A 25,736-nucleotide genomic window follows, 5' to 3' on the forward strand; every position below is an offset into this window, starting at 1 on the left:
TGGATAGGAACCGGTTCTCATCCATACGAAAAAACAATGTCTAGCATCGTATTGTATCCAGCTTTCTACGAATATAGAATGTACAATCATAAGATTAAAATCAGTTTTTTAGCTGGTGCCTTCAGCACCTCAGGGCTAAAAAACTAGTTTTAATCTTATAATTGTACATTCTATATCCGCGGAAAGCGGTTTATAATACGATGAAAGAAATAACTATTATTTTCCTATGGTTTGTGTTTTTCTCAGGTGTTTAGTGATATTATTATTTTTGATGAATAACTCATCTAGTAGCTTTCAAGATGCTTGTAATATAAATGAAACTTTGTGTAGTAAAAGCCAGGATCACCAAAAAGATTTTAGGTAATTTGAATTTTTATTGAAAGAAAAAAGAATTTTGGGGAATAGTCCCTTTCGTAACATCGCCCCATAAGGGGTGATTCGTCGTATTTTTAAAATGGCTTTGTATAGGTTATTTTAGGTTAGGTTAGGTTATATTGGGTAAGGTGACTGCCCCACAGGGTTAGGTAATTGGCCCCGCAGGGTTAGAGCCCCCCCTGCAGGGGCTAGGAGAAAAGCTACTCGCATTTTGATTTAAAAATATAATAATTCTTTTTGATTTTATGAAGGAAATATTTTGAAGAATGGAAACTAAAAATGAAAGAAATAAATCTGTCTGAAATGAATTTGAAAAAAGAAGGTATGTATAGTAGAGAGATTTTTTTAATTTAGTAATTGTTTCTCTTTTTAGAAACCTACAATTGCTTTATTTTAAATTAATTAATATCCTTAAAGAGTTTGAAAAGAATTATGAAAAACCAAGCAAAAAAAAGTAAAAATAAACATAAAAAGAATAAAAATTTTAATTGATAAAAAAATCGATTTGTTAATTAGAAGCAGAGTTGAAACGAGAATGTTTATTAAAGCAGTGCCTTACAAATATGTCAAGTTTCATAAACTACAAGGTACAATATTATTCAGAAAAAAGTTTTTCTAGAAAATATCTGCAGTCTTTTATATATGCAAAGTTAGGTCTTTATTCACAATATTCATAAATTACTCAAATAGCATTTGTTTAGGACAATGAAAATATCAAAATCAAACTTCAACCTGGAAATGGTAATTTGAATTAAACATGGATGACAACATCCATAAAAGCGAAGCTCTGAAATGTAGGACAAACGGACTAAAGTGTCTGAATAATAAAACTGAATAATAAAACTATAAATGTATAAGAGTCAAAGATATTTTTAACAGGATGATATTAATGGACATACTTACATTTTTAGGACTTGATCATAGAGTTGCTTCGCTTATAATATTATACTTTGTTGTATCAGGAATCAGTATACCAAAAATCAGACTAATTGGATAATTAGATCAAATAAAAATTTGTTGTTAAAAAAGTAAAAAATGTTTTAAATGGACGTACGGACATTATGGAATACTTATAAAGTTGCTACGCTTTCTAGATTGTAATCACCATGCAAAATTTGAAATTGATAGGACAATTCTAACACGCCTAAATTAACAAAAAAAAAACTATCCGTTCCGGACGGACGGACGGACAGACCAACCCTAATTATAGAAAAGCTTCGCTTTTAAAAACAAAATAATTTTGAATCTTTAAACTTTAACTTTTACAAATTTTATGTATGTTCCAGATTGCTATGACAACTTTGGTATCATACTCCTAAAAATTACGGGATCTGTAAGTGATGAAAGAGAGATAAATGGATTTGTTGAAATATCAAATGGAAATTACCGCATACAATCTATAGTTGAAAATAATTGCCTAAATGGATTAGTTAGGGTTCTCAGGTAAGCATATTATAAAGTTAGCTACGAAAAGAATTATTTTTTATATCTAAAATTTGGAAAATGTTCAATAGAAACCTTTTAAATTTTTTATATTTTATAATTATATTATTTTCCTCATTATTCTTGTCATTTTCTTAATACTTTTGGAGGGGGCTTTTTGAGAAAGGGTGTCTCTAACCTATCAGAAAAATGGCTAAAAACTCCCACATTATCTGTAGATTTAATCCCTGAAAACTACTTTGTACTACAGATAATTTAACATTTTAATATTTTAGATGCAGGTTTAGCAAGTGTGATTTTGAAGATGGGAAAAAGGGTAAATTATATTTCAAAGAAAATGTCTTTTAATTTACTACATAAGTTCTTTACACTGAAATTCAAAAATATAAATTTTAACACTATACTTACAGTATGAAGGGTTGAGTTTATCTAATAACAAATTACAGCTCTATAAAATTTGTAGAAGTACCCAGCTATCTGGATGAACTGATAGTTGTTAGAAATGACATTCCTGACCCAAATATTTATGCCTGGTGGTTTTATGTTGAGGGAAGTGCTGTCTTCTGTACATCAAACCAATATAGAAAGGTGAATTTGTCTTTGATAATAAAAAAATTATCTGTATTTTAATAAGAAGAACATGTGATAATTTTTGAAAGGCTGAAGGTGAAGGATGTGTATATCTGTATCCAGATATTAAAGTTGGATTAGTTGGAACTTGGAAGGATGGAGAGATGGTTACTGCTAGACCAGCCAAGTTAATAGGATTCTCATCAATATCAGGTATCGTAAAATAAATATCATTTCTCGTATTCATTGGAATCCGGTGGATAGGAACCGGTTCTCATCTATACGAAAAAACTATGTCTGTCATCGTATTATATCCAACTTTATACGAATATAATACGGCACCTCGGGGCTAAAAATATGGATTTAATCTTTTAACCCTTAACGGTCGGGGGGGGGGGGAGGGGGCGTTGAACGCCCCCCCATCCGGTTTTTTCTATCTCATTTTCTGTGTGTGAAAGATAAAGAGCCCAAACTGCTTGACTTTTTAAGTATGGGTATGACACATAACTGAGAGTTGGAATTTTTTGAATATCTCCATCCTGGCGGGCACAGGATGCCAGCAAACCTGGCAGGGTCATCCAGGTAAAGAACAAAAATATTTTTTGACTTAAACAAAGCATTTTATCTTACCAAAATACTAAAATATCCTCTAGTAGTACATCCTTATATTAAATACAGTTGTTCAAGTCAATTTCATGTTCCAGGTATGATCCTGCAGGTCCTGATCCTCCAGGTCTCCAGAAGTCTTTAAAATGCTCCTGTGGCCGCAATTTTTGACTTAGAGACTTCAAATTTTAAACTTAAGTTTTTCTGACATGTCTACATAATGTATTAAAATTTCATAAAGATCCGCCGCCGTTTTCCTGCCGACCGCCGACTGCGGCGGCTGGCAGCTGCCAAGTACAGCTGCGGCCGCTGAAACTTATGTTTTGATATTTCAAATATAAAATTTACATAAAAATAAACATTTTCTGAAGAAAAAAATTTCTTCTAGCTTTAAAAATAAAAAAATTACAGCCGTTTGAAATTTTTAAGTAAAAAAGGACCTAAAAACAAAGGTTGTTAAATAAAAGGGTGAAGGAAGCGAAAATTGACCTTGACTTACTTAAGGTCGGAAATTGATCATAACATAGGGGACTTGCACAAAAAATTTTAGCCCTCTAGCTCTAATAGGAACTGAGATAATGAGGGGGGGCGTTGAACGCCCCCCCCCCCCCCGACTGATTAAGGTGCGGCAAGGGGCCCGACTGTTAAGGGTTAATTGTACAATTTATATCATCGGAAAGCTGTTTAAAAAACGATGGAAGAAATAACTATTCCATTGTTGCTTTGAAACTGATTAGAACTGGTCCTCAGCCATACTGGAAAATCATGTATAGCATTGTATTATATCTAGTTTTCTAGACGAATATAAAAATGTAGAATTATAAGATTTAAACAAGTTTTTTTAACCTGAGAAGCCGAAGCTGTTTATAATACGATGCAATAAATAACTATACCTATATTTAAAATGGATGATTATTAAAAAAATTGCTAGCTAGGTTCTATATAACAGAGCAAGTGTAATAGGGGTGAAGCAGTTCAACCCTATTTGGTGAGTCCGGCAAAAGAGCCCCTAGCCTTCATGATTTTATCAATAAAATACTCCAAGTAGTTATAGTTTTGAAGATTTATTTAGAACTGATTATACATAACAAATTAATGGCTTTATATACAACAGATTATAATATTGGGTTAGGTAGAAAATGGGTGTGGAGAGAATGGGGGACTGCAGGCCAGGTGAATGGCAGAAGGGCAGGCCCCTGTGGGGGTAAGGCTGGCGTCCCCCAGAAAAGGGTAGGTTATTTGGAACATGAGGGGGGAGGGGCAACCCCTTCCCCACGTCGGCGGCTGGTAGAGTTGACCGCATTATCTGGCGGTCAATAAAAGAAAGGGTTGGCTGAGGAATGTAATGGTTAGGGATTAAACACCTGCGTGTTTTATCGGGAGCCCCGGAGCGTAGCATGCTCTGGGAAGTGACAGTCTGTCTGTCCGACTACCACACAAGAAAAGGAAGCTACTTTTAACAAAAAGATGAATAAAAAATTGTCATGAAAAATTCTTTTTTTCTTTTTAAGGAATACTTAAACCAGAAATGGAAATAATACCAGATAGGGATGAATATACTTTCTTCCATTCTAATTATACAGCCATTACTCCGGATGTTTTGAAATCTGATATATATGAGGTAATAAAAAAATGAATCAAAAGATTAAAATATTTTTTTGAAAATCTAAAATATTTTAAGGACATGCATTTAACAGTGGCGCCATCATTAATCACTGGTGCAGGTAGCTATGTTTTAATATTTAATAGTACTAAAAGTTATGTTAAAATTCTCTGAGTTCCAAATTAAATAGAAGAGTTAAGGGTGTAATTCCAAGTGTATATTCAGACGAAGTCCAATCTGTATCACTTTTAATGAGGGATTCTCCATCTCTTTTTTAGGGGTTTTTCTTTCCCACTTCTCCCCTCATCTCTCTCATTTTATGACGTCACAGGAATCAAAAGTGGTGCAAAAGTTGTAAAGATTGGGCTTCGTCTATATTCAGATATATCATCCAAAGCTACATAAAATTTGTGCTTCACTATTTATTTTTATTCTCCATGCGTTTTGGGTAGAATAATAATATTCAACACACTTCACTTTAACAAAAGAGGAGTTATTAATTTCTAATTTATGCAATAGGTGAAGGTTTATTTGCTACTACAACTATCAAGGAAGATAACCTAATAGCAGCATATAATGGAGTTATTTACACTAGAAAAGAAATTTTACAAGCCAGGTTTGTTTCATCTATGTTGTGATTTATACAATGTAGTGGTTTTTTACACTGCCAACTAAAACATTTGAAATGGGTATAAAGAGATAGATAAATGAGTACTGTATATAATATTGTAACAATGCCAAATTTAAATTTATTAAAACTTTAATTGTCTTCTTTTAACCCATATCACATACATATCATATACAAGATACAATAAACTTAGCAATCACAATTAACTATCATACCTTTTAAATAGAAATTGAAATATCATGCTTTAAGGGACTTTGAAGCTTTAACCTCAAGATACAAATTAAATAATTTTGATGATGGAATTATTGATATTCCTATGGTAAGGCTTTTATATATTTGAAAAACTTTAATATCATCTTTTTAGCAGTTGAATAGCCTATCTATCAGTAAATAATTAGTTAACATTAATTAGCTGCAAAGAATTCCTTTTTTTTTGTGAATTAGATTCATCATATTTGTATTATTATTTTGTTAATTTATTTTTAGAAATATCAGAGTATAGAGAATTACAATGCTTCATTGGGACATAAGGTATATTGTTAATTTTATCAATGCTTATGTTAAAGTACCAGGATCTCTGCCTGTTTGTCTGTAACGAAGGATCTCACTAACTGCTGAAACGATATGGTTCTCTAGTGTATACTATATCCACAGAAAAATTATCTAGGTGCATATTTTAATAAAAAAAAATATGCAGGGAAAAGGGAATGATATTCTTACAAACAATTCTAACGGAAAATTTCCCTACATCCCCCTTCCCCTTTTCCTCCCCTTTTCCTCCCCTTTTCCTCCCCTTCTTACCCACCCCTCTTCAGTTAAATTAAACACTTTAAAAGGTTTTGTGATTTTTTGTAGAATTTATTGTTAGAAAAGCTACCCCTTGGCATTATGTAATAGATTTATAATTGTTAATATTTTGATGCAGGCTAATCATGGTGTTGATAATAATGCATATCACATGCCCTGTTTTCATCCCAGGTAATAGTTATTCCAGTAGTGCTTCGAAACCGAAAAATATCCGGTGGATCAGAACCGGTTCTCAGCCATACTGAAAAATTATATATAGCATTGTATTATAAACAGCTTTTAAAAAAACATTTATAAGATTAAAAACAGTTTTTTTAGCTCTGAGATGCCGAAGGATATACGATGCTACATAATTTTTTCGTATAAATGAAAACAGGTTCTAATCAATTGTATATTAATCATTTTCGAATGAATAAGAAATTTTTTTCCAGTATTGCTTCAAAACCGATTAATATCTGGTGGATCAGAACCGGTTCTCAGCCATACTGAAAAATCATATATAGCATCGTATTATAATCAGTTTTCTTTGAATGTAAAAATATACAATCTTAGCCCATGTCTTCGGCATCTCAGGGCTAAAAAATGGTTTTAATCTTAGTTGAAGGAGACTTTAACTTGTTAGATTAAAATCAGGGTTCAGAAGCCGCGCTATCAGCCGCGCGGCTGCGGCTGAATCCTAATTTGCGGCTGCGGCTGATGTGGCTGAGGCTTATAGTTATGGAAGTGGCTGAGAGTGGCTGAGGCTTAGTGCGGCTGAGAGTGGCTGCGGCTGAATGCGGCTGAGGCTTAATAAGAATTGGGGTGGCTGAGGCTTACAGTGGCTGAATTGGAATTTTGTGGCTGAGGCTTCGAGCGGCTGAGGCTTACAGTGGCTGAGGGTGGCTGAGGCTTACAGTGGCTGAAGGATTTGTGGCTGAGGCTGCGGCTTACTGAAAGCCGCGTGGCTCATAGCGGCTGCGGCTTACAGTGGCTGATTGGAAAATTAAGCCGCGCGGCTGAGTGAGGCTGAGGCTGAGAGTGGCTGATAACATAATTAAGCCTCGCGGCTGATTCTGAGGCTGCGGCTTACTGAAAGCCGTGCGGCTGAGGCTGTGGCTGAATTAAATTCAGCCGCGCAGCTGAATGCGGCTGCGGCTGAATACAATATTAAGTCTTGCGGCTGATCTTATGGCTGATTACAAAATAAGCTTTGCAGCTGAGGCTTCGGCTAAATTGGATTTTTTAAATGCATTCTAGGACATTTTTTGGAGAGTTGAGGGTGGTTAGGGGTTGTGAGAATAGGAGTGGAGGGAAGAGGGGGGAGGACAGCAGGATTTTTTCAAATGTTTGATTCAGAATTAGTACCCAAATTTTATACTGGTACCCAAAGTTTTATACTGGTACACAAAGTTTATTCTGGTACCCAAAGTTTTATTCTAGTACCCAAAGTTTTATACTGGTACACAAAATTATATACTAGTACTCAAATTTTATTCTGGTACCCAAAGTTTTATTCTAGTACCCAAAGTTTTATACTGGTACTCAAAGTTTTATACTGGTACCCAAAGTTTTAGTCTGGTACCCAAAGTTTTATAATGGTGCCCAAAGTTTTAGACTAGTACTCAAATTTTATTCTGGTACCCAAAGTTTTATACTGGTACCAAAAGTTTTATACTAGAACCCAAAGTTTTATACTGGTACCCAAATTTTACTGGTAACCAAAGTTTTATACTGGTACACAAAGTTTTATACTGGTACCCAAAGTTTTATACTGTTACCCAAAATTTTATACTGGTACCCAAAGTTTTATTCTGGTACCCAAAGTTTTATACTGGTACCCAAAGTTTTATACTGGTACCCAAAATTTTATACTGGTACCCAAAGTTTTATACTGGTACCCAAAGTTTTATACTGGTACCCAAAATTATATACTAGTACTCAAATTTTATTCTGGTATCCAAAGTTTTATTCTAGTACCCAAAGTTTTATACTAGTACTCAAAGTTTTATACTGGTACCCAAAGTTTTAGTCTGGTACCCAAAGTTTTTATACAGGTACCCAAAGTTTTAGACTAGTACTCAAATTTTATTCTGGTACCCAAAGTTTTATACTGGTACCAAAAGTTTTATACTAGAACCCAAAGTTTTATACTGGTCCCCAAAGTTTTATACTGGTACCCAAAGTTTTAAACTGGTACCCAAAGTTTTATACTGGTACTAAAAATTTATACTGGTACCCAAAGTTTTTTACTGGTACCCAAAGTTTTATACTAGAACCCAAAGTTTTATACTGGTACTTAAAGTTTTATACTGGTACCCAAAGTTTTAAACTGGTTACCAAAGTTTTATACTGGTACTAAAAATTTATACTGGTACCCAAAGTTTTTTACTGGTACCCAAAGTTTTATACAGTTACCCAAATTTTATACTGGTACCCAAAGTTTTATACTGGTACCCAAAGTTTTATACAGTTACCCAAATTTTATACTGGTACCCAAATTTTATACTGGTACCCAAAGTTTTGTACTGGTACCCAAAGTTTTATACTGGTACCCAAAATTTTATACTAATACCTAAAATTTTGTTTTAATATTGGTACCCAAAGTTTTATACTGGTACCCAAATTTTATATTGGTACCCAAAGTTTTATACTGCTACCCAAAGTTTTATACTGGTACCCAAAATTTTATACTAATAGCCAAAAATTTATTCTGGTACCCAAAGTTTTATAATGGTACCCAAAGTTTCATACTGGTACCCAAAGTTTTATACTAATAGACAAAAATTTATTCTGATACCCAAAGTTTTATACTGGTACCCAAAGTTTTATACAAGTTTTTTAGTTATGATGCAGTACAAAGCCTATCAACTCCCAGACGATGAGCCAATGCGCTACATGTTGAGCCACGGTCTAGGGTTTCTATGACATTAACTCAAGGTCCAACAACCCTGGATAACTAAGGGGAATTATATCTTTCCTTTGCGCCTGTTTATGAGCCGAGGAACTTTTCATGTTGCACACCTAGCACCTAGGAACCATTTAATGTCTTCAGTTATAATGCAGTGTCTGGGCGAGATTCAAACCTATTACATGATGCGCTACTTGTTGAACCTTGGGGTACCAATTCTTTCCTTTTCTGTATTAGTTTAAGTAACATCTATCCAGCAACCAACTTTTTTTTTATTGAACTACCTGCCTGAAAGTTTTATGGTAATGAGTTACGCCTGTTTATGAGCCAAGGAAATCCTCCTACTCCAACTTTACATGTTGCACACCTGCCATAGCAGCAGTAGGAACCATTTAATGTCTTCAATTATAACGCAGTGTCTGGCCGAGATTCGAACCTATTACCTCCCTGATGATAAGCAGATGCGCTTCTTGTTGAACCTTGGATAATTAAGGGGAACCAATTCTTTCCAATTTAAGTGACATCTATCCAGCAACCAACTACCTGCCAGAAAGTCCTATGGTAATGAGTTACGCCTGTTTACGAGCCAAGGAAATCCTCATACTCTAACTTTACATGTTGCATACCTGGCATAGCTGCAGTAGGAACCATTTAACGTCTTCAGTTTTCACGCAGTGTCTGGCCAAGATTCGAACCTATTACCTCCATGATGACAAGCAGATGCGCTACATGTTGAGCCATGGTACGCAGGTTACATTTGTCTTAAAAATAATCGTCTTTAAAATGCTTATCATATGTACACTTGCAATAAATGTATTACTAACTTACCTCTTATGAAAAATGTTTTTTTTTACAAAAGTGCTTTTTATTACAATTATTCATGGGTATAATTTTTATGACAAACTTTTTATGTCACATAATCTTAATGACAAATGTAATTATGAAGTTATTACAAAAAATACTAAACAATAGGTACTGGAAAAAGAAGAACTGAATTAAAATAATATTTTGGGGGGTAGGGTGATTTTTATTGGGTGGGGAGGGCCGGGGCGAGTAAATCCCATTTTTAATTTTGGGGTGATGTTTAATTTTTTTCTAAGGCAATTTTTTTCTGGTAGTGTGATGGTACCCTCCCCCACAATAGTTGTAAACCTTCCCAGTACCTATAAGAAACTACCCTGAATAGGAGCACCATATTGGTTTAGTAGTTAGCGAGATCCTGTAGTTTAGTTTAGTTTAGTTTAGTTTAGTTTAGTTTAGTTTAGTTTAGTTTAGTTTAGTTTAGTTTAGTTTAGTTTAGTTTAGTTCAGAGAGTCGGGCTGAGAACACGCATTTTGCAAGCTCTCCCCCGCCCTACCCATGTGTTAAGCTCAGTTCTACCTTCCCCCTCTCTCTCAACTAGTTCCCCTCTCCCCACTGCCCGTGGTCACTCCGCAGTTGGAGGAAAGGGAAGACACTGTAGCCAGAGGGCACCTCGTATTTAGGCCTGGCAATGTGTTTGTGTTAACGTATCGGTCAATTGTTAACACAAAAAGTGAAAATAAAACACTAAATGAATTAATTTTAAATATATGTATGTGTAACCTAATCGCTTTATTGAACAATCTATAGTGAAGATACTCTCTTAAACTTTTGATAATTTATCGGTCTGGCAACAGTTTACCGGCGCAAAGTACTTCTCACAAATACGCTCTCCCATTGGCTAACATATTTACGCGTCCCACCATTGGTCAGCCATCCCACACTCACTCAGCACCCTCGGATCCGCCATCTTCATTTCATCATGGCCTGTAGTACGTGTGACAACCCAGAATATTGGTCAAAATTCAAATCAAATTTGGACGCTGCCCTGGATGTTAAGTTTAGCGAATATGATGCGAATATAGCCAAGGTAAGGGATGAGCTTATCCATAGTACTTTTGCCAGTCATAAAACCGAAATAAATGATATTAAATTGAGAGTCTCAGATTTAGACTTTAAGTTACAATCTATCGAAGGTATTGAAAATTTTGTCGACGCAAAATTAGCCGCAAGTGAACAAAAAGCGATTAGAACTACGGTTACACAACAAAAGGACTATTTAAACTCTGTCGAAACCTCGAGGGAAAATTTCGTAAAGTATCAGCTGCTACAAAACTCGATAAGAGAGCAAAGATGTCGCGATTGGAGCTGTAGAATAGTGAACTTTCAGCAGCCATGGAGCCGCGAAAATATCACAGAGTTTGTTATATTCAGAAACATTATAAGGCCCACCCTTGAAACCGCCGTTAAACGAGGGGAATTAGAATATATCCCTTCACATTTTAGTGATATCGTTGAGCGTGCTCATATGCTCCCATATTCTAAGGGCCAGATCCCTGTATTTATCTTTCGTTTTATGTCTAGATCCTACCTCGACGCGTGGATGAACAATAAGAAGGCTGTGCTCGACCGCTACAACGCCGAGATCAAGAGGTTCAACCCCAGAAATAACGTGTCACCGGTCCCTTTCTTTCCCAACAGATTCGTACAGGCCAAGCAAGACATGTCAGACCTCAACAGGAAGACAATGACCTTCGTATATGCCACCAACCAGATCTCAAGGGCCAAAGTCGCTGGCCAATACGTGCAATTTCAGCTTAAGAATGGCAGCCGTTGGATCCGCTGCCTAAACCCATTTGGCAAGGACCTGAAGGAAATGTCTCTGCCCATCCCTGGAAGCGAGGATTTTTTTCTATCTGAAGCACCGCCGATCCTCCGTTTCAATAAATTAACGCCTGAGGAAAGGAAAACATTCTTCTCGAACCAAGCTGACTTAACAGAGGATGATTTCCCCAGACAGTTCAATACAATAACTGCCCATCCAGCCAGCACGGTTCAGCATAATTCAACGTCAGCCCCTGTCCCAGCTCTTGAAGACCTGGCTGTGTTCCCTCCAATTGACTCTGCTGCCACACGTAATGCCGCAACTGCAACTGCCGCAACCGCCGCACCTAGTGCTGCACTCGCCGCCGTTGCACCTGCCGCCGCCGCACAGTCTGCACCTGCCGCACCAGCCGCCGCCGCTGCCGCTGAGTTCACTGCCGCACCTACCGCCGCGCCCACCGCCGCAACTGACGCCGCACTTGCCGTCGCATCAGCCACGACATCTGCCGCCGCACTTGCCGCCGTGTCCGCCGCCGTACCTGCATCTACTGCCGCACTTGCCGCCGCGTCTGCCGCCGTACCTGCTGCATTTACTGCCGCACCTACCGCCGCACACGCCGCCGCACCTGCCGCCACGCTTGCCGCCGCATCTGCCGCCGCATCCACTGCATCTGCCGTTGCCACAGCTCCCGCTGATCCTGTTGCCACGAGGGCCAAATCCAGAGAAACCAAGGAAGTGAGAGACACCGCCAACAAAGCAAAACGTACAGCAACAAAAGCGGTAATCTCAACATGAAGTTAAGTATCTTGAACGGCGAAAAAAGGTACCTAACATAAACTCTTTGTTTTAAAACTTTCAGCACAATCATTATTTTTTGGAATATTTTAAATATCTTGGAATTACTTTTGATTGTTAAGACGTGAACTCTATAATATTATATGTACTACTCAACTTACCATTGTTCGTACGTCAATATATCAAAAATGTCTCCAATTTATCACTTTTTTTTGACAGAATATTAAATAATCAGTGTATTAATGATTAATGATTTTTGATTAAATTGAATGAATTGAATTAAATTTAATGTTCTTACTTAAGCTATAGTCTCAGTCACCTCCACATCTCTGTCTTTGTTGATTTAACATATAAAATATATGGAACTTGAATGAAAATGAGTAGGGGGAACTAAACTAGCTTTTAAATGTGTTGCCACCCCCAACACACACATAAACTAAACGCAATCGGAATAAATATAGTAAATATAGTAATTTTTTTCGTTTCAACGATAATATTTTGTATATTAACTATCTTTATTTGTTTATTAATATCTGCTGTGTTTCAGATGTCCATACTTGACGTTAAAACGATTCCTCCTGCGGTGCTCCTGAACCAACTCTACCATGACAAACCTCCCTAATGAACAAATTAATCAGGATAACGGTAACTTGAACGATAACGTTGGTCTAAACCTTATGAATCCGATTTACGGTGACTATTTTAACGATTTCGAAAATGAATTCGGAATTAATTGTGTCTTTTCAAGTGAACAAGGAGTTGTACAAAAACTGAAAACATTTAACAAAAACCTTCTCAATATTTTTAGTATCAACTGTCAGTCATTACATTCTAAATATAACGATATTGTCTCCACTGTAGACTTCTTCAGTCAACATGATATCCACTTAAATGTTTTGTGCTTCCAAGAACTATGGCTTAATAAGGATGTAAATATGGATTGCTATGGGATTAATAATTATAATTGGCATGTTAAAATGAGAACAAATAGTAGGGGGGGAGGGGTGGGTATCTTAGTAAGCAGATATTATAAGGTAGACATACTTTTTGACAAATTTTCTTTTAAAGAAAATATTCTTGAATCTATATGCTTAAAGATCTCCTACAATGGCATGAAGTTTTGTTTATTAAACTGCTACCGACCACCCAATCAAAGCAATGCTGAAATCGAAGAATTCTTTGAATTATTCCTGGATTTAATTGATAAAATAGCAGCATTAAACATACCTTACTTCATTGTGGGAGACTTCAATTTTGACCTTTTCAAAATAAATAACATAAATAGCAATTCCATGAGAATTATTGAATCTTTTTCTTTTAACGGTATCATAAATACTGTTACCAGAGCCACTAGAGTTACTAGAACCACAGCAACCCTCCTTGACTTATTCGGGGTGGGCTTTCTTGAAAAGCAAAACATTATCCAATTAATAAATCTTGCAAAGGAGCTTGTCCCCAGATTGACCCAATGGTACAACGCCAATAAACTTCTCATACACCCCCGCAAGACCAAATGCATGGTCTTCTCCTCCCCCCGAGAGATACTCACCCCCGCTGAGCTCGCAGCTAAGACCAACTTCGAAGTTTATGTAGATATGAATAATCACAATGAAAATGATGAATCAAAAATTACTAAGTTGGATCTTGTCAGCGGTACCAACGAGGGTAGTATCAAGCACCTAGGAATTCAAATTGACGAAAAAATGAAGTTTTCTTATCATCTTGAAAAAGTCTATAGTAAAGTTTCTAAGATAATTTATAGTATGAAGGTAATGCGACACCTATTGGATAAAAAGCATTTAAGATTACTCTATTCTTCTTACATTAAGTCGAATATCGAATACTTTTGCCTCCTGTTCACTGCTTGCCCTATGTATTTGTTAACACCAATTATTAAACTACAAAAACAAGCCATTAGAATAATTGAAAATTTACCAAGCAGAGCTCACACAGCTGAATTCTTTAAATCTAATGGCATACTCCCATTCAATCTTTTAATTGAATTTAATGTTTGTAAATTCATGCACACCTATAAATTAGGTATCTTCCCTAAAATCTTTGAAAACACTTGGAACTTTGTTCAAGACAGACATACATACGGCACAAGGAACAGGAACAACTTTGCTTACGAACCAGGCACTAATAGAAACTTTCTCCTGCACGCCCCTCTTAACTCTTTTCCAACTATCTTTAACAGCCTCCCACTTGAAATTAAGTTGATTGATAATAAAAATATTTTTAAGAAGAAATGTTTTACTTATTTCCTAAACAAAATCGAGTTTTAATTAATTAGAATGAAAATTTTTCTTTCCCTTCACTCAACATTGGTCAATACCAAAGTGTAATTAACATTGTTTTTTATTGATTTTCTTTTTAAACCATCCAGGAAAAGATTTTTGAGTTTTTTGAGTTTTTTAAGATCTTAAGATTTTCGCTTGTATGTTTCTATTCGTACTTTTTTATTCTATTTTTGCCCTCGACTTTTTGTAAGCACTGAACTTATTTTGATAATATTAAATAAAACAGCATTTTTTAACCTCAAATCATACCGTATAGGTTCCGTAGGAACCGACACACATACCCAAGTATAGAGTAGCTTGGCATAACTTGCTTTTTATCCATTTTATCGGTCATCTATCGGTTTTTTATCGGATCTTTCTTATCGGTTTTTATCGATTTTTTACCTATTTTCATAACCATATTTTTTTAAAAAGAACATATTTTATTTCTTTTATATTTATTTATCCAGCAGCTAACGAATCACGCAACCTCTATCTAACAAAAAATAACAAATTTTATTGAATTTTGAGCCGAAAATTTATTAGTTATTCAAATTTTGATATCGAAATTTATTAAAATGACTATCGCAGACTGGTTAAGCTCTTGTACATGAGGGCATAGCCTCCGCGCAGTTATGAGTCATATTCCTCGCTGGAGCCGCCGTAGGCGCCGTGGACGGGTTCTTGGTTGAGCAGCTCCTCAAGGATGTCCTGCTGGGCTGTGACCAGGCGGTCCATTGCGGCGATGGCGTCCATGTTGGCGTGGAAGGACCGGGCGTACGTGGGCAATGCTTGAATTAACCGCACGACTAACCCGTAGTTTCCATATATGCACCGGAGGATTTCTTCGTCAATGACGCCGTAGCGGGACCTCCTCCACAACAACATGTCCCCCTCGTACACGATGCCATCCAACCTCCTCTTGACCGTAAACCAGAGGTCGAAACAGCGCCTGTCTACCCCCGGATATGGGAGTAAATCAGGCGCTGCCGCGAGGTTCAACAGCTGCTGGACAGCGGGTAGAGGATCATCTGCTTCCTCGCTGGTATCAAGCATAGCGACGAGTTCCTGTACTTGAGCATGGAGGGGAGCATCTTCCTCAACTCCAGCTCCTACCGGAATTTCCGGCGCTCCTCCTGGTATAGCTCCTTGGCCTTGTCCAACTTCCTCTTCTTGATTTGACATCTTGGAAACAATTAAATTTTGACCTAATCTCCCCCATATTTATACCCCCTTTGTGTTTTAATACCATAAATTATGCAATCTTTAATTAAATTTATTAATAAGTAATACACTTTCCCCACTTCCGTTTCCCGCTTATTTTCCCCTATGCTTAATAAACAATTATTTCCCTCCCGCTTTTTTTTTTACCAAGCTATACCAGGAAACCACCCCTTCCTCCCCTTTGTTCCTCACCCCCCCCCCCCCCCCCCATCTACCTATACCAAACAAAACGCGCTGCTCAGTCTGACAAGTAGCCACGGTGCACGGTCGCGAATAAACCACTCACCACGTCCCTTTTCTCCTTTCGTCTTACCCCCCCCCCCTTCCCTCGACCTTTTCAATCCTTTAACTTTTCCCCCATAATTAACCATGTCTTCACTCACCTACTTATTTTATATTTTACTTTACCACTTTCTTTTTCATTATTTATCCATTTCCTATTTTGATGCCAATACTATATTGATAAGTTTGACCCATAGCAACATATTAACAGACATCCTATTACTTTACAAATTTTCTGTAATAACATCAATTAAAGTTCACAGCAAGATATCTAGGATTTATTAACAAAAAATAAAAATTGATGAATATTATGGTATGTTTTCTTTTAAAAAAATTAGTACATTGAACTTTTTAATTGTGCTGTTTTTCACAAACAATTCTTTCTAAGAACCATAGTCAATCAAAACTAGCAGCGTTACTCTTCATAATATTCAATTATTCAATTTTTCACGTGTACATTTTTCACGCGTGCATTTTTCAATTTTTCACGTGTGCATTTTTTGTGGATTTTTTTGGATATCTTGTATATGAAGTTGTATATGAAGCTGTGGAGAATTTGACCATTATTAGTCTTGAATCAATAATGGCCATTTTCTGTATCTAAAGCTGGAGACACGCCCCTTCTTGTGCAGTAATCTGCTGAGCAATTGCGCCCAATTTACTTTCATGATACTCCATGTCCTTGTTTGGATTGTACAAAGTAAGTGCCAACTCGGTTTCAAGATAACCCTGCTGGTATAGTAGACGGGCTACCTCACGACGAACTTCCTCACTGACATCGTCGCCATTAACTATATTAAGAAGTCGTTGATATGTTACTGTCAATCGATCGCGCAGCGGCTGCCACATTTGCTGATATTCTTCCTCTCCGAACATTTTTTTTTGTGCTTAAACAGTAGTAAGATTAAAACTCCACTAAAAGCTAAGCTACAACCAAAATTAAACGCGCGACAGCGCGCCACAGTTTATTTTTACCCTGACCTACTTTCACCCTTCTCTTTTATAAAAAAGGTGAGATTAATATAACGTTTTTTGGGCACCACCCCGCTCCCCTTTCCCCCGATCCCCCCCCTCCCCCCCCCCCCGTCCCACTTCATTATGCTTGTACCCCATTCACAGCTATGCTGTGACCAGTTCTCAAAACACAAAAATCAGATTCCGGAGGAATCGAACTTTACACACTTAGGGACACACTCCCTACATCTCAAAATACTAAAATCAGATTCCGTAGGAATCGCACACGACCTATATTTTATTTTTATTTTGTACACAAGAGGATTTTATATCCCTTCCCAAGAAATGAAACTCAGATTCCGTAGGAATCGAAACCATTCTTTACTCCTTGTTCACCTAGGTACCTAAATACGCTACAGGTACTGTTTTCATCTATAGACACATTATCTAAGTATATTATCTAAGTATATTTTCTGTCACCACCACCGTTTTACTTTTAATATTATTTCAATACTCTTATTATGGATTATTGGTTTGGACCAGCAATGTCGCGATATTTACCGTTGCCCTGTAATTATTAGGGTGGAGGTGTCCTTAGACACGGGCAAAACTCCACTCTATAATGAAAATAATTTGTTATAAAGGAACCAGTCTGGACAGAGTTGATAAGGGATCACAACGGGAATAGCAACTTCTCACGAAGGTTTTGGTTCCCTAATTGTTCCAAATTTATGCTTGGAGGAGTTGCAACTGATAGTAGGAGGATGTCTGAAATACACAGCAAGATACTGTACCAACCATTATTATTATTATTGTTAAGATTATTTGCACATATAACATTGTATCGGCTTGGCAAGCGTCAAAGTACACCAGTGGCTCCACAACCCTTAAAGGGTTATGCCAACTATCTGGTACAATGTTGCATGGAATTTTTTCTTGTAAAATATTATCCTTATCCTATTTGAACTGGCTTGGCAACTAGGTGGAGACGAAGTTCGGCCAATTCCATGCTAGGTACTTAATAATAGTTATTATGTAATTTGTTTCCAAAATTATACCAAACATAACAAACCAGAAGAAACAAACCAATCAAAGCATAGTAACTTTAACATATGATATATATATTTAATAAAACATGTTGTACCTTTGAGGAAAATAAATCTTATCTTATCTTATCTTAAACAGATAGACAGACAAACAAACAGACAGACAAACAAACAGACATCATAATACTTAATGATCTAAAAATAAGACAAATTTTCATTTTGAAATATTGGAGCTCTGATAGCTTTTTGGTACGGTAACAGCTTTGAACTATCTATCATCCGGGTTCGAATCCCAGAGTAAAAAAAAATTGGGGGGATGAAGGGTGACTTTTATTAATTTTTTTATGGGAAAATAGGGGGGAGTTTGGTTGAGTTTTTTTTTTAAAATTCAAAAACTTGGAAAAGGCAATTTAAAAAGTTTTCATTAGTTCAGTAGTTATCGAATTCTTAATCTACAGACAAAATAACTTAAAAGATTATTGGACCCGGCCAGCTGCTAGCAAGAATATGACTGCCCCTTTTTATTCTGTTTATTTCCCTTGCCCCCACCTCCCTTCTCCCCGTCTGCTACATTCCAAACTAACACAACGAGTGTTTATTTCCCTTGCCCCCACTTCCCTTATCCCTTCTCCCCGTCTGCAATATTCAAAACATACATAACGAGTAGCGGCATTTCATGCGCAAGTCCCCAAACTCAGTCAGAAACTTCTAAATTCTTGCACATTTCCTTTAAGCCAGTCCCCAAAGTCTGAGACTCCTAAAAATTGAATATTTGATCCATTGTCCCCTCCCTTACTCCCTGTGCACTAACCCTTAGAACATAGGTGTAAAGCAATTTTATATTAAAATTTAGTTAATAATATTACAAATAAAGTAAGTTTACCTAGAACAAATCTCCTCTAATCTTTTTTTACACATAATATCCACCCTCCTTTTATAATTTTTTTTCAACTTGAGAGGAAAATAACTAAATATAAATGAGAGGAAACAAAAGCTACGGTACTTGCTTACATGTGGTAGACTGGAGCACCCCCCCCCCCCCCGCTTAGTTTTGACAAAAATCAAAAATAAGGGGGGGTAGTTTTTTAATGTCTGGAAAACGGCAAGGAGGAAAAAAGCACGGCAAGGCAAAGACTTCACCCCCTCCCCTTAATTTTGAAGAAAATCAAAAATAAGGGGGGGGGGGTAGTTTTTTCACTGTACAACACGCCAGAAAGTTGAGTGAGGTAAATCAAGTAAATCCAGTATGCCAGAGGGGAAACCTTATTACGAGATATTCATGTTTTGGGGCATAATTTCCTTATTTATTGACTGATTTTAGTAATTGATATATTCTCCTTAAGACTACCTGTTCAGGGATACATCAATTGCTAAAATCAGTCAATAAATAAGGAAATTATGCTCCAAAACATGAATATCCCTGTTATAAGGTTTCCCTTCTGGTATACTGGATTTACTTGTTTTACCTCACTCAACTTTCTGGCGTGTTGTACAGTGAAAAAACTACCCCCCCCTTATTTTTGATTTTCTTCAAAATTAAGGGGGGGGTTAATTCTTTGCCTTGCCGTGCTTTTTTCCTCCTTGCCGTTTTCCAGACATTAAAAAACTCCCCCCCCCTTATTTTTGATTTTTGTCAAAACTAAGTGGGGGGGGGGGGGGGGGGTTTTCGGTGCTCCGGTCTTCACATGTAAGCAAGCACCAAAATTATCTTCCATTGTCCATAGCAGAATAAAAACTTTAATCACATTCAATTCTTGGTGGAATTGAACCAAGAACCTTTCCAACACACGACTGCCACACTAACCCCTAGACCAAAGGTGACAGAAATTTTGAAGAAAAATTTAGGTCTAAATATCACAATTATAATAAATTATTGGGTGCTAAATTTTATAGGTATAACTCTTCACGGCTGGACCCTCAGATGTCAAAACTTTATTTTAGTGTTTGGCCAAAATGACCTAGCAATTGTATCTGTAAGTACGTCTAATAACACCCTTTGCTATTTTTAAAATCCTAGAAAATTTTTTTTGCAAGAAAATTGCATAAATTCGCAACCTTTTTTAGAACCACTACATAACTCGAGTTTTAAAACTTTTTATATAAAATCCTTTTTACAAAAAATATCAATAATTACTTAAAATTAAACCTGAAAGAAAAAAAATCTCATTACACGTGTTAATTTGCATGTTTTAGGTCTTTTTTTGAGGAAAGTATAACTTCCACATTTTTGACAATAATATATTTTTTTAACATTTCAAAGTAAAATATAATAAAACTTAAACGATTTTTCTTGAATTATCAGTTGAAAATTTCATCAAACATGCAATTTAAGTGATGAAAATTTAATAAAATCATTTTTTGAATGTTTAGAATTACCAATTTTCTACATTTAAAACAAAATGTTAACAAAATTTAAAAACATTCTAATATATAACTTTAAAAATCAATAACATTTTATAAAATGATGTTTTAAAAAATAAATCATTAAAAGGTATTACAATGCATTTTAAGTTGCTTAAAATTAAAACGAGAATATCTTTTTACACTTTATTCTTTGTAATAGAGATTAATCGTCATTTGCTGAAAATGAAACATTTAATAAACTAATTGAATCTTTTTGTGACCATGTTTAAACTTTTTAATTTTTACACTAAGGTGTTTTTTAATGAAAATCTTTGTTGAATTCTCTTTTGCGACAAAAAAAGAAAGGGAATTTTTAACTATTTCTAGGTTATATTATGTAATTTAAACTATATAATATGAAATAATTTTTAATTGTCTTTCTTTTGAGCCACAAAACACTGTAAAATGTAACATATATGCAAAAATAACAATTTTTTTAATGAATATTATAATATCCTTATATGACATTGCGTCAGAGCTTATTCTTTAGATCATATGTTCATGAAAAGTAGTCATAAACTTAGAGGGTTGCGCTATTTATTAGAATATTAAATAAACTTGAATGGTAAAAATATTAGCATAGCCTTTGTCAATTCAAATGCTTTAGGTATATTATTCGGAAAGTTAGTTAAAGAAGAGAGAATTTGCTGTGTATACTGTTGAAAGACTTTCAAAAATGTAAATTACAAAGCAATCCTAAAAGATCGGGTCGTAGGCGAGTCTTAGTCGGGGGTTTTCTGATAGCAAATATTGCGTTATTGGTATACAATGTAAAAAAAAACATTTTAAAGAAATTCTTTAAATAAAACCCAACGTGTATTGGCAGTACAAACATCTTAATGCTAGCAGACATATGTTTATCAACATTTGCAGAAAACTATTTCCACAAGAAAAATTATTCAGGTTTCTACTTCACAATTTTAAATATTTCTTTCTGATAAAATGTTTGACATATATCGCATAACCATTTACCAAAAAAAATATTTTGATAATTTAGATTTCAGAGAAGATTAATCCTTTCAAAAAACTAAGACGACATTTTGCATCTTCTGTCATGACATTTTAGAAAAAATATAAAAAAAACAAAATTTAGTATGAAAACTATTTTCATCGATTTTTCTGAAGGTATTATCGTATTCTGTGGCTTTGTTATTATCATTTACTTATATCGAAAGTGCCAAACATTGTACCCTAACTTATTCATTTAATAAAAAACTAACCGTGCTCTTATGTACATACTTTTAAAACCTGTTTTAATATGTAATGAGTTAATGGTTAAAGGATACTAGTGGCTGCGCCCCTAAAACCTCTAGGAATACTTAAGGGAAGCAAAAATAATTTATTTTGATGGTCATCTTTTTTTGGGAGGGAAAAGATACATTTCCCCCAAAAAATTATAAACCTTCCCTGGATCAATAAGAAGCTTCACATTACCACTTATATAATAGAATATGTGGATATATTAAAAAAAAGAAAATTTGTTAATAAAATTATGGACCTCATTTATTGGCCAGTTCATTTATATATCCCATAAGAGGGGAGAGATGGATTAAAGGGGGTGTATGGGGGTTATTGTTATTTTAGCCAGCTGAGATTATTTCTTTATCAGAGTACATGAAAATATGGACAACATCAAAGTAATAATATATCGATTCATGTATTGCTTATAAATTCAGAAATTGTATAACATAATGATAAAGATAAAGAAACATTTTTTTTATAATAATTGCAGTTTCGAAAATAAAATCAATTTTAGTAAGCATCTTTGTAAAATAAACAAAATCAGATGATATATGATAATCATTTAACTATTTCAATCTATCGAGTACATAAAGATTATGTAGATTTTTTTGCATATTATACAGGACAATTTATTGCATTTTACAGACCTTTTTTTAACCAACTTTAAAAAGTAAAATACATCACTGTTTAAATTTTTTTTGTTAGAAAACATACTAGGATAATTTGTGTTCAAAATAAACACAAACACACACCCTCCCCCCTCCCCAAATCTTAATTTAATTATTTTCATTAATTTAAAAATACTATGAAAAATGAAATATGTATAAATCTTTTTTTTGCATAACTTTTTCAGTGTCTCTCATCAACCACAAAGTATTAAATACATTTAAAATTGAAGAAATATCTAAGTAGGAGAAGCTTAATTATATAGAACAAGTATTGCGTACCTAAACGGAAAAATAATAGAGAAGCTACTATATAACTTGAGTATCACAAAAATTGATTGCCCCCTGTGAGGTTTGAACTCTTGGTCCCTAGTTTACAAGACGAGTGCTCTACCATTCAGCTAAATAGGCCACTTGTACAAGAAAAAAAATTTAAGATAATACAAATTCATAGTGAATATTAAGTAAATTCTGAAAAATTTGTATCTTTTAAAAACAATAAAATTAGGCAAACGTCAGTAGGGCAGTTACCCTATAAATAGTATTCAATAATATTCATAAGTATCAACGTTCAAAAACGTATTGCTCCTGGTGAAATTCGAACTTATAACCCCGGCATATCAGTGTAGAAGAACCGTGCACTAACTGATTGCGCCACTGGAGCTCTTACATTACAGGTTCAAACTTTTTGTAGTTGTTCGAGATGGTAGTTTCTATGTTGTAATTTTAAAAAAAAATTAAGATAAAATTTTTATAAAAGAATATAAAAAAATTTAAAAGTATAACATTTAAAAAAAAATACATTTAAAAAAATTATTTTTGGGCGATGGAAATGTCTGACCCCCACACCAAAATTAGCTCAAAACCATCCAATGTCAATATATATATAACTAGCGGCTACGCCCCTAGAGGCCTCTAGGGGGCACTTGAGGAAGAGAGAAAGTCAAATTTAATACCCCAATTTCTTATTTTAAATTTTTAAAGAAAAGTAAAAAAAAAATTTTTTTTGGGGGGGGGAAATTTTTTTTTTTTTGGGGGGGGGATGCCTCCCCCCTCATTTTTAATTTTAGTTTAAAAAATTTAAATTTTTTTTTTCTTTTTGGGGGGGGGATTTTTAATTTTTTGAAGGGGTTGGGGGTGTCCCACCCCCAAAAAAATAGTTATAAACCTTCCCAGGACCTATGAGAAGCTACCCTGTTAAGGAGAACCCGATCGGTTCAGCGGTTAGCGAGATCCTTCGGTACAGACACACAGACATCCTGTTACTTTAGTAAAAGGATTCCTGAGAAGGACAACATTGTCAGTTCAGTGGTTGCTGAGATCTTAAGCTTCAGACAGACAAAATTAAATGAAAATTAAGCCCCGCGGCTGAATTGACGGCTGAGGCTTGTACTAATTTAGCACCTGCGGCTGCGGCTGGGGCTTACAATATCTCAGCCGCGCGGCTGTGTCAAAGCTGCGGCTGAATTTAAAAAAATAAGCTGCGGCTGAGGCTGCGGCTTACAAATATCAAGCCGCGCGGCTGCGGCTGCGGCATAATCATAACTTTGCAGCTGCGGCTGAGGCTTTCTTGAAGCCGCGCGGCTGAGTGCGGCTGCGGCTTCAAATTATTAACAGCCGCGCGGCTGAGTGTGGCTGAGGCTTCCCTAACTATAAGCCGCGCGGCTGATTGCGGCTGAGGCTTAGAGGGGCGTTGGCTGAATGAGGCTTAGTGCGGCTGAGGCTTAATGTGGCTGAATTGGAGTTTTGTGGCTGAGGCTTACAGTGGCTGAGGCTTACAGTGGCTGAATGCGGCTGAGGCTTTCAGTGGCTTATGTTTTCTTTAAGCCGCGCGGCTGCGACTAAGGCTGAGGCTTATTGGGTGGCTGAGGAAGCCGCGCGGCTGATTTTGAGGCTTCTCGTAAGCCGCGCGGCTGATGGTGGCTGAGGCTGAGTCTGCGGCTGCGGCTTCCGAACCCTGATTAAAATCCAGAAAAACTGAATTTCATCCCATCGACATTTTAAGGATTCTGTAAAATGTTTCAACCAATGAGATGTCTTGAATGTACCATTATTATTCTCCTATTGGCTGATCTAGACATTATGTCAATAGGTTATCTCTATTAAAATGCCAAAGAGATCCACTTTAATAGTTGTTGATAATTCTAGATTTGGAGATATAACCTGTTTAGCAGCCAATAGAGATATAGAACCTGGAGAAGAAATATTGGTGGATTACGGATTATCTTGGAGTTCTAACTCGAGCCAACTCTACTTCCAACATTATAGCTGGAATCTTGTCTTGTAATATATACACAAATGCATTGTAGATGATATTTATAAAATAAAATGAAGGTTGTTAATTTTTTCTCTTTGTTTAATTTTTCATGTTTTAACATCCAAACAATAATAAAAGAGTTTGAAATATTTGTAAATCGTACCTTACTGTTAAGGAATCATTATGCAAAGTTTGAAATCGATAGAACAATTAAAACATGTCTAGATTAATGGAAGGAGCTATCCGTTACAAACGTAGAGACCTATCTTAATTAATTATAGAAAAGCAACGCTTTAAAAAATAGCAATACAATTTAGACTCAATAAAAGCTTGAACTTGAGTCTATTATATTAAGTAGTAAGATTTTGTTGTCTGAAGCGAAGGATCTAGCTAACCACTGAACGGATTTGGTTCTCCCTTAAAGTGAAGCTTCTTATAGGTTCATGTAAGGTTTTTAACTATTTTGGAAGTTGGTATCTCCACCCTTTCAATAAACAATGCCCCCCCCCCTCCAACCCCATTTTCAAGGGGGCGGAGCCGCTAGTATTGAAATAAAGTACTAAAATGACATGCCTTTAAAGCTTATAATGGTAAACAAAAATTTTTTAATTCAGGGCTCGGCAGCCGCCTGTAAGCCTCACGGAAATCAACCTTTTAAAAATCAGCTGGACGTCTAAACCTGACCTAAATATGGCAATCAACCGTTTAAAAGCGGGACAAATTTTGAGGCTTAGCTAAGGCTGACGCGGGGCTGACGAGCCCTGGTTAAATGTGGTGAAAATGAACACATCATCTTTGTGACAACACAATAGATAGATACAATTAAAATGTATCCAGAAGATAAACTTGATTTATCTTGGAGGGATGGGACATTTGGCTGTTTATTACACTAGCCCCCAAAGTTTTAATAATAAAGTGTTCTTATTCGCTGACTCAATTACTTTGGGGTCTTTTTTTTAATTTTGATTGGTTGGTTCCTGGAGTTGAGTGTCCAAACGTTTCAACCACTAATTGTAATCTACAGAAGGGTAATTTTGTATATCA

At 35.7% G+C, this 25,736-nt stretch overlaps 1 protein-coding gene across 1 annotated transcript; it reads left to right on the top strand.

Moving 5' to 3' along the window:
* Nucleotides 1–250: 250 nt before the first annotated feature.
* LOC145328985 (histone-lysine N-methyltransferase SETD7-like) lies at nt 251–24,779 on the top strand. The gene is made up of 15 exons (XM_080172975.1): nt 251–360; nt 627–697; nt 892–962; nt 1,077–1,116; nt 1,662–1,818; nt 2,094–2,134; nt 2,282–2,406; nt 2,478–2,601; nt 4,506–4,615; nt 4,676–4,718; nt 5,117–5,213; nt 5,475–5,544; nt 5,712–5,756; nt 6,151–6,203; nt 24,584–24,779. Exons 1-15 carry the CDS (start codon nt 272–274, stop codon nt 24,720–24,722), a joined length of 1,275 nt encoding a protein of 424 aa, XP_080029101.1. The 5' UTR covers nt 251–271; the 3' UTR covers nt 24,723–24,779.
* The last annotated feature ends 957 nt before the right edge of the window (nt 24,780–25,736 follow it).

The sequence above is a fragment of the Acartia tonsa genome, chromosome 9 (assembly GCF_053477335.1).
Source record: "Acartia tonsa isolate MP-2025a chromosome 9, ASM5347733v1, whole genome shotgun sequence".
NCBI classification, from domain to species: Eukaryota; Metazoa; Arthropoda; class Copepoda; order Calanoida; family Acartiidae; genus Acartia; species Acartia tonsa.

Excerpts from the sequence above, each read along its gene's own strand:
- LOC145328985 (XM_080172975.1), top strand. The coding sequence starts at position 272 with ATGAATAACTCATCTAGTAGCTTTCAAGATGCTTGTAATATAAATGAA. Across the intron at positions 2,135-2,281 it reads TTTTGAAGATGGGAAAAAGG|AAGTACCCAGCTATCTGGAT; the intron begins GTAAATTATATT and ends TAAAATTTGTAG. Across the intron at positions 4,616-4,675 it reads TGAAATCTGATATATATGAG|GACATGCATTTAACAGTGGC; the intron begins GTAATAAAAAAA and ends AAATATTTTAAG.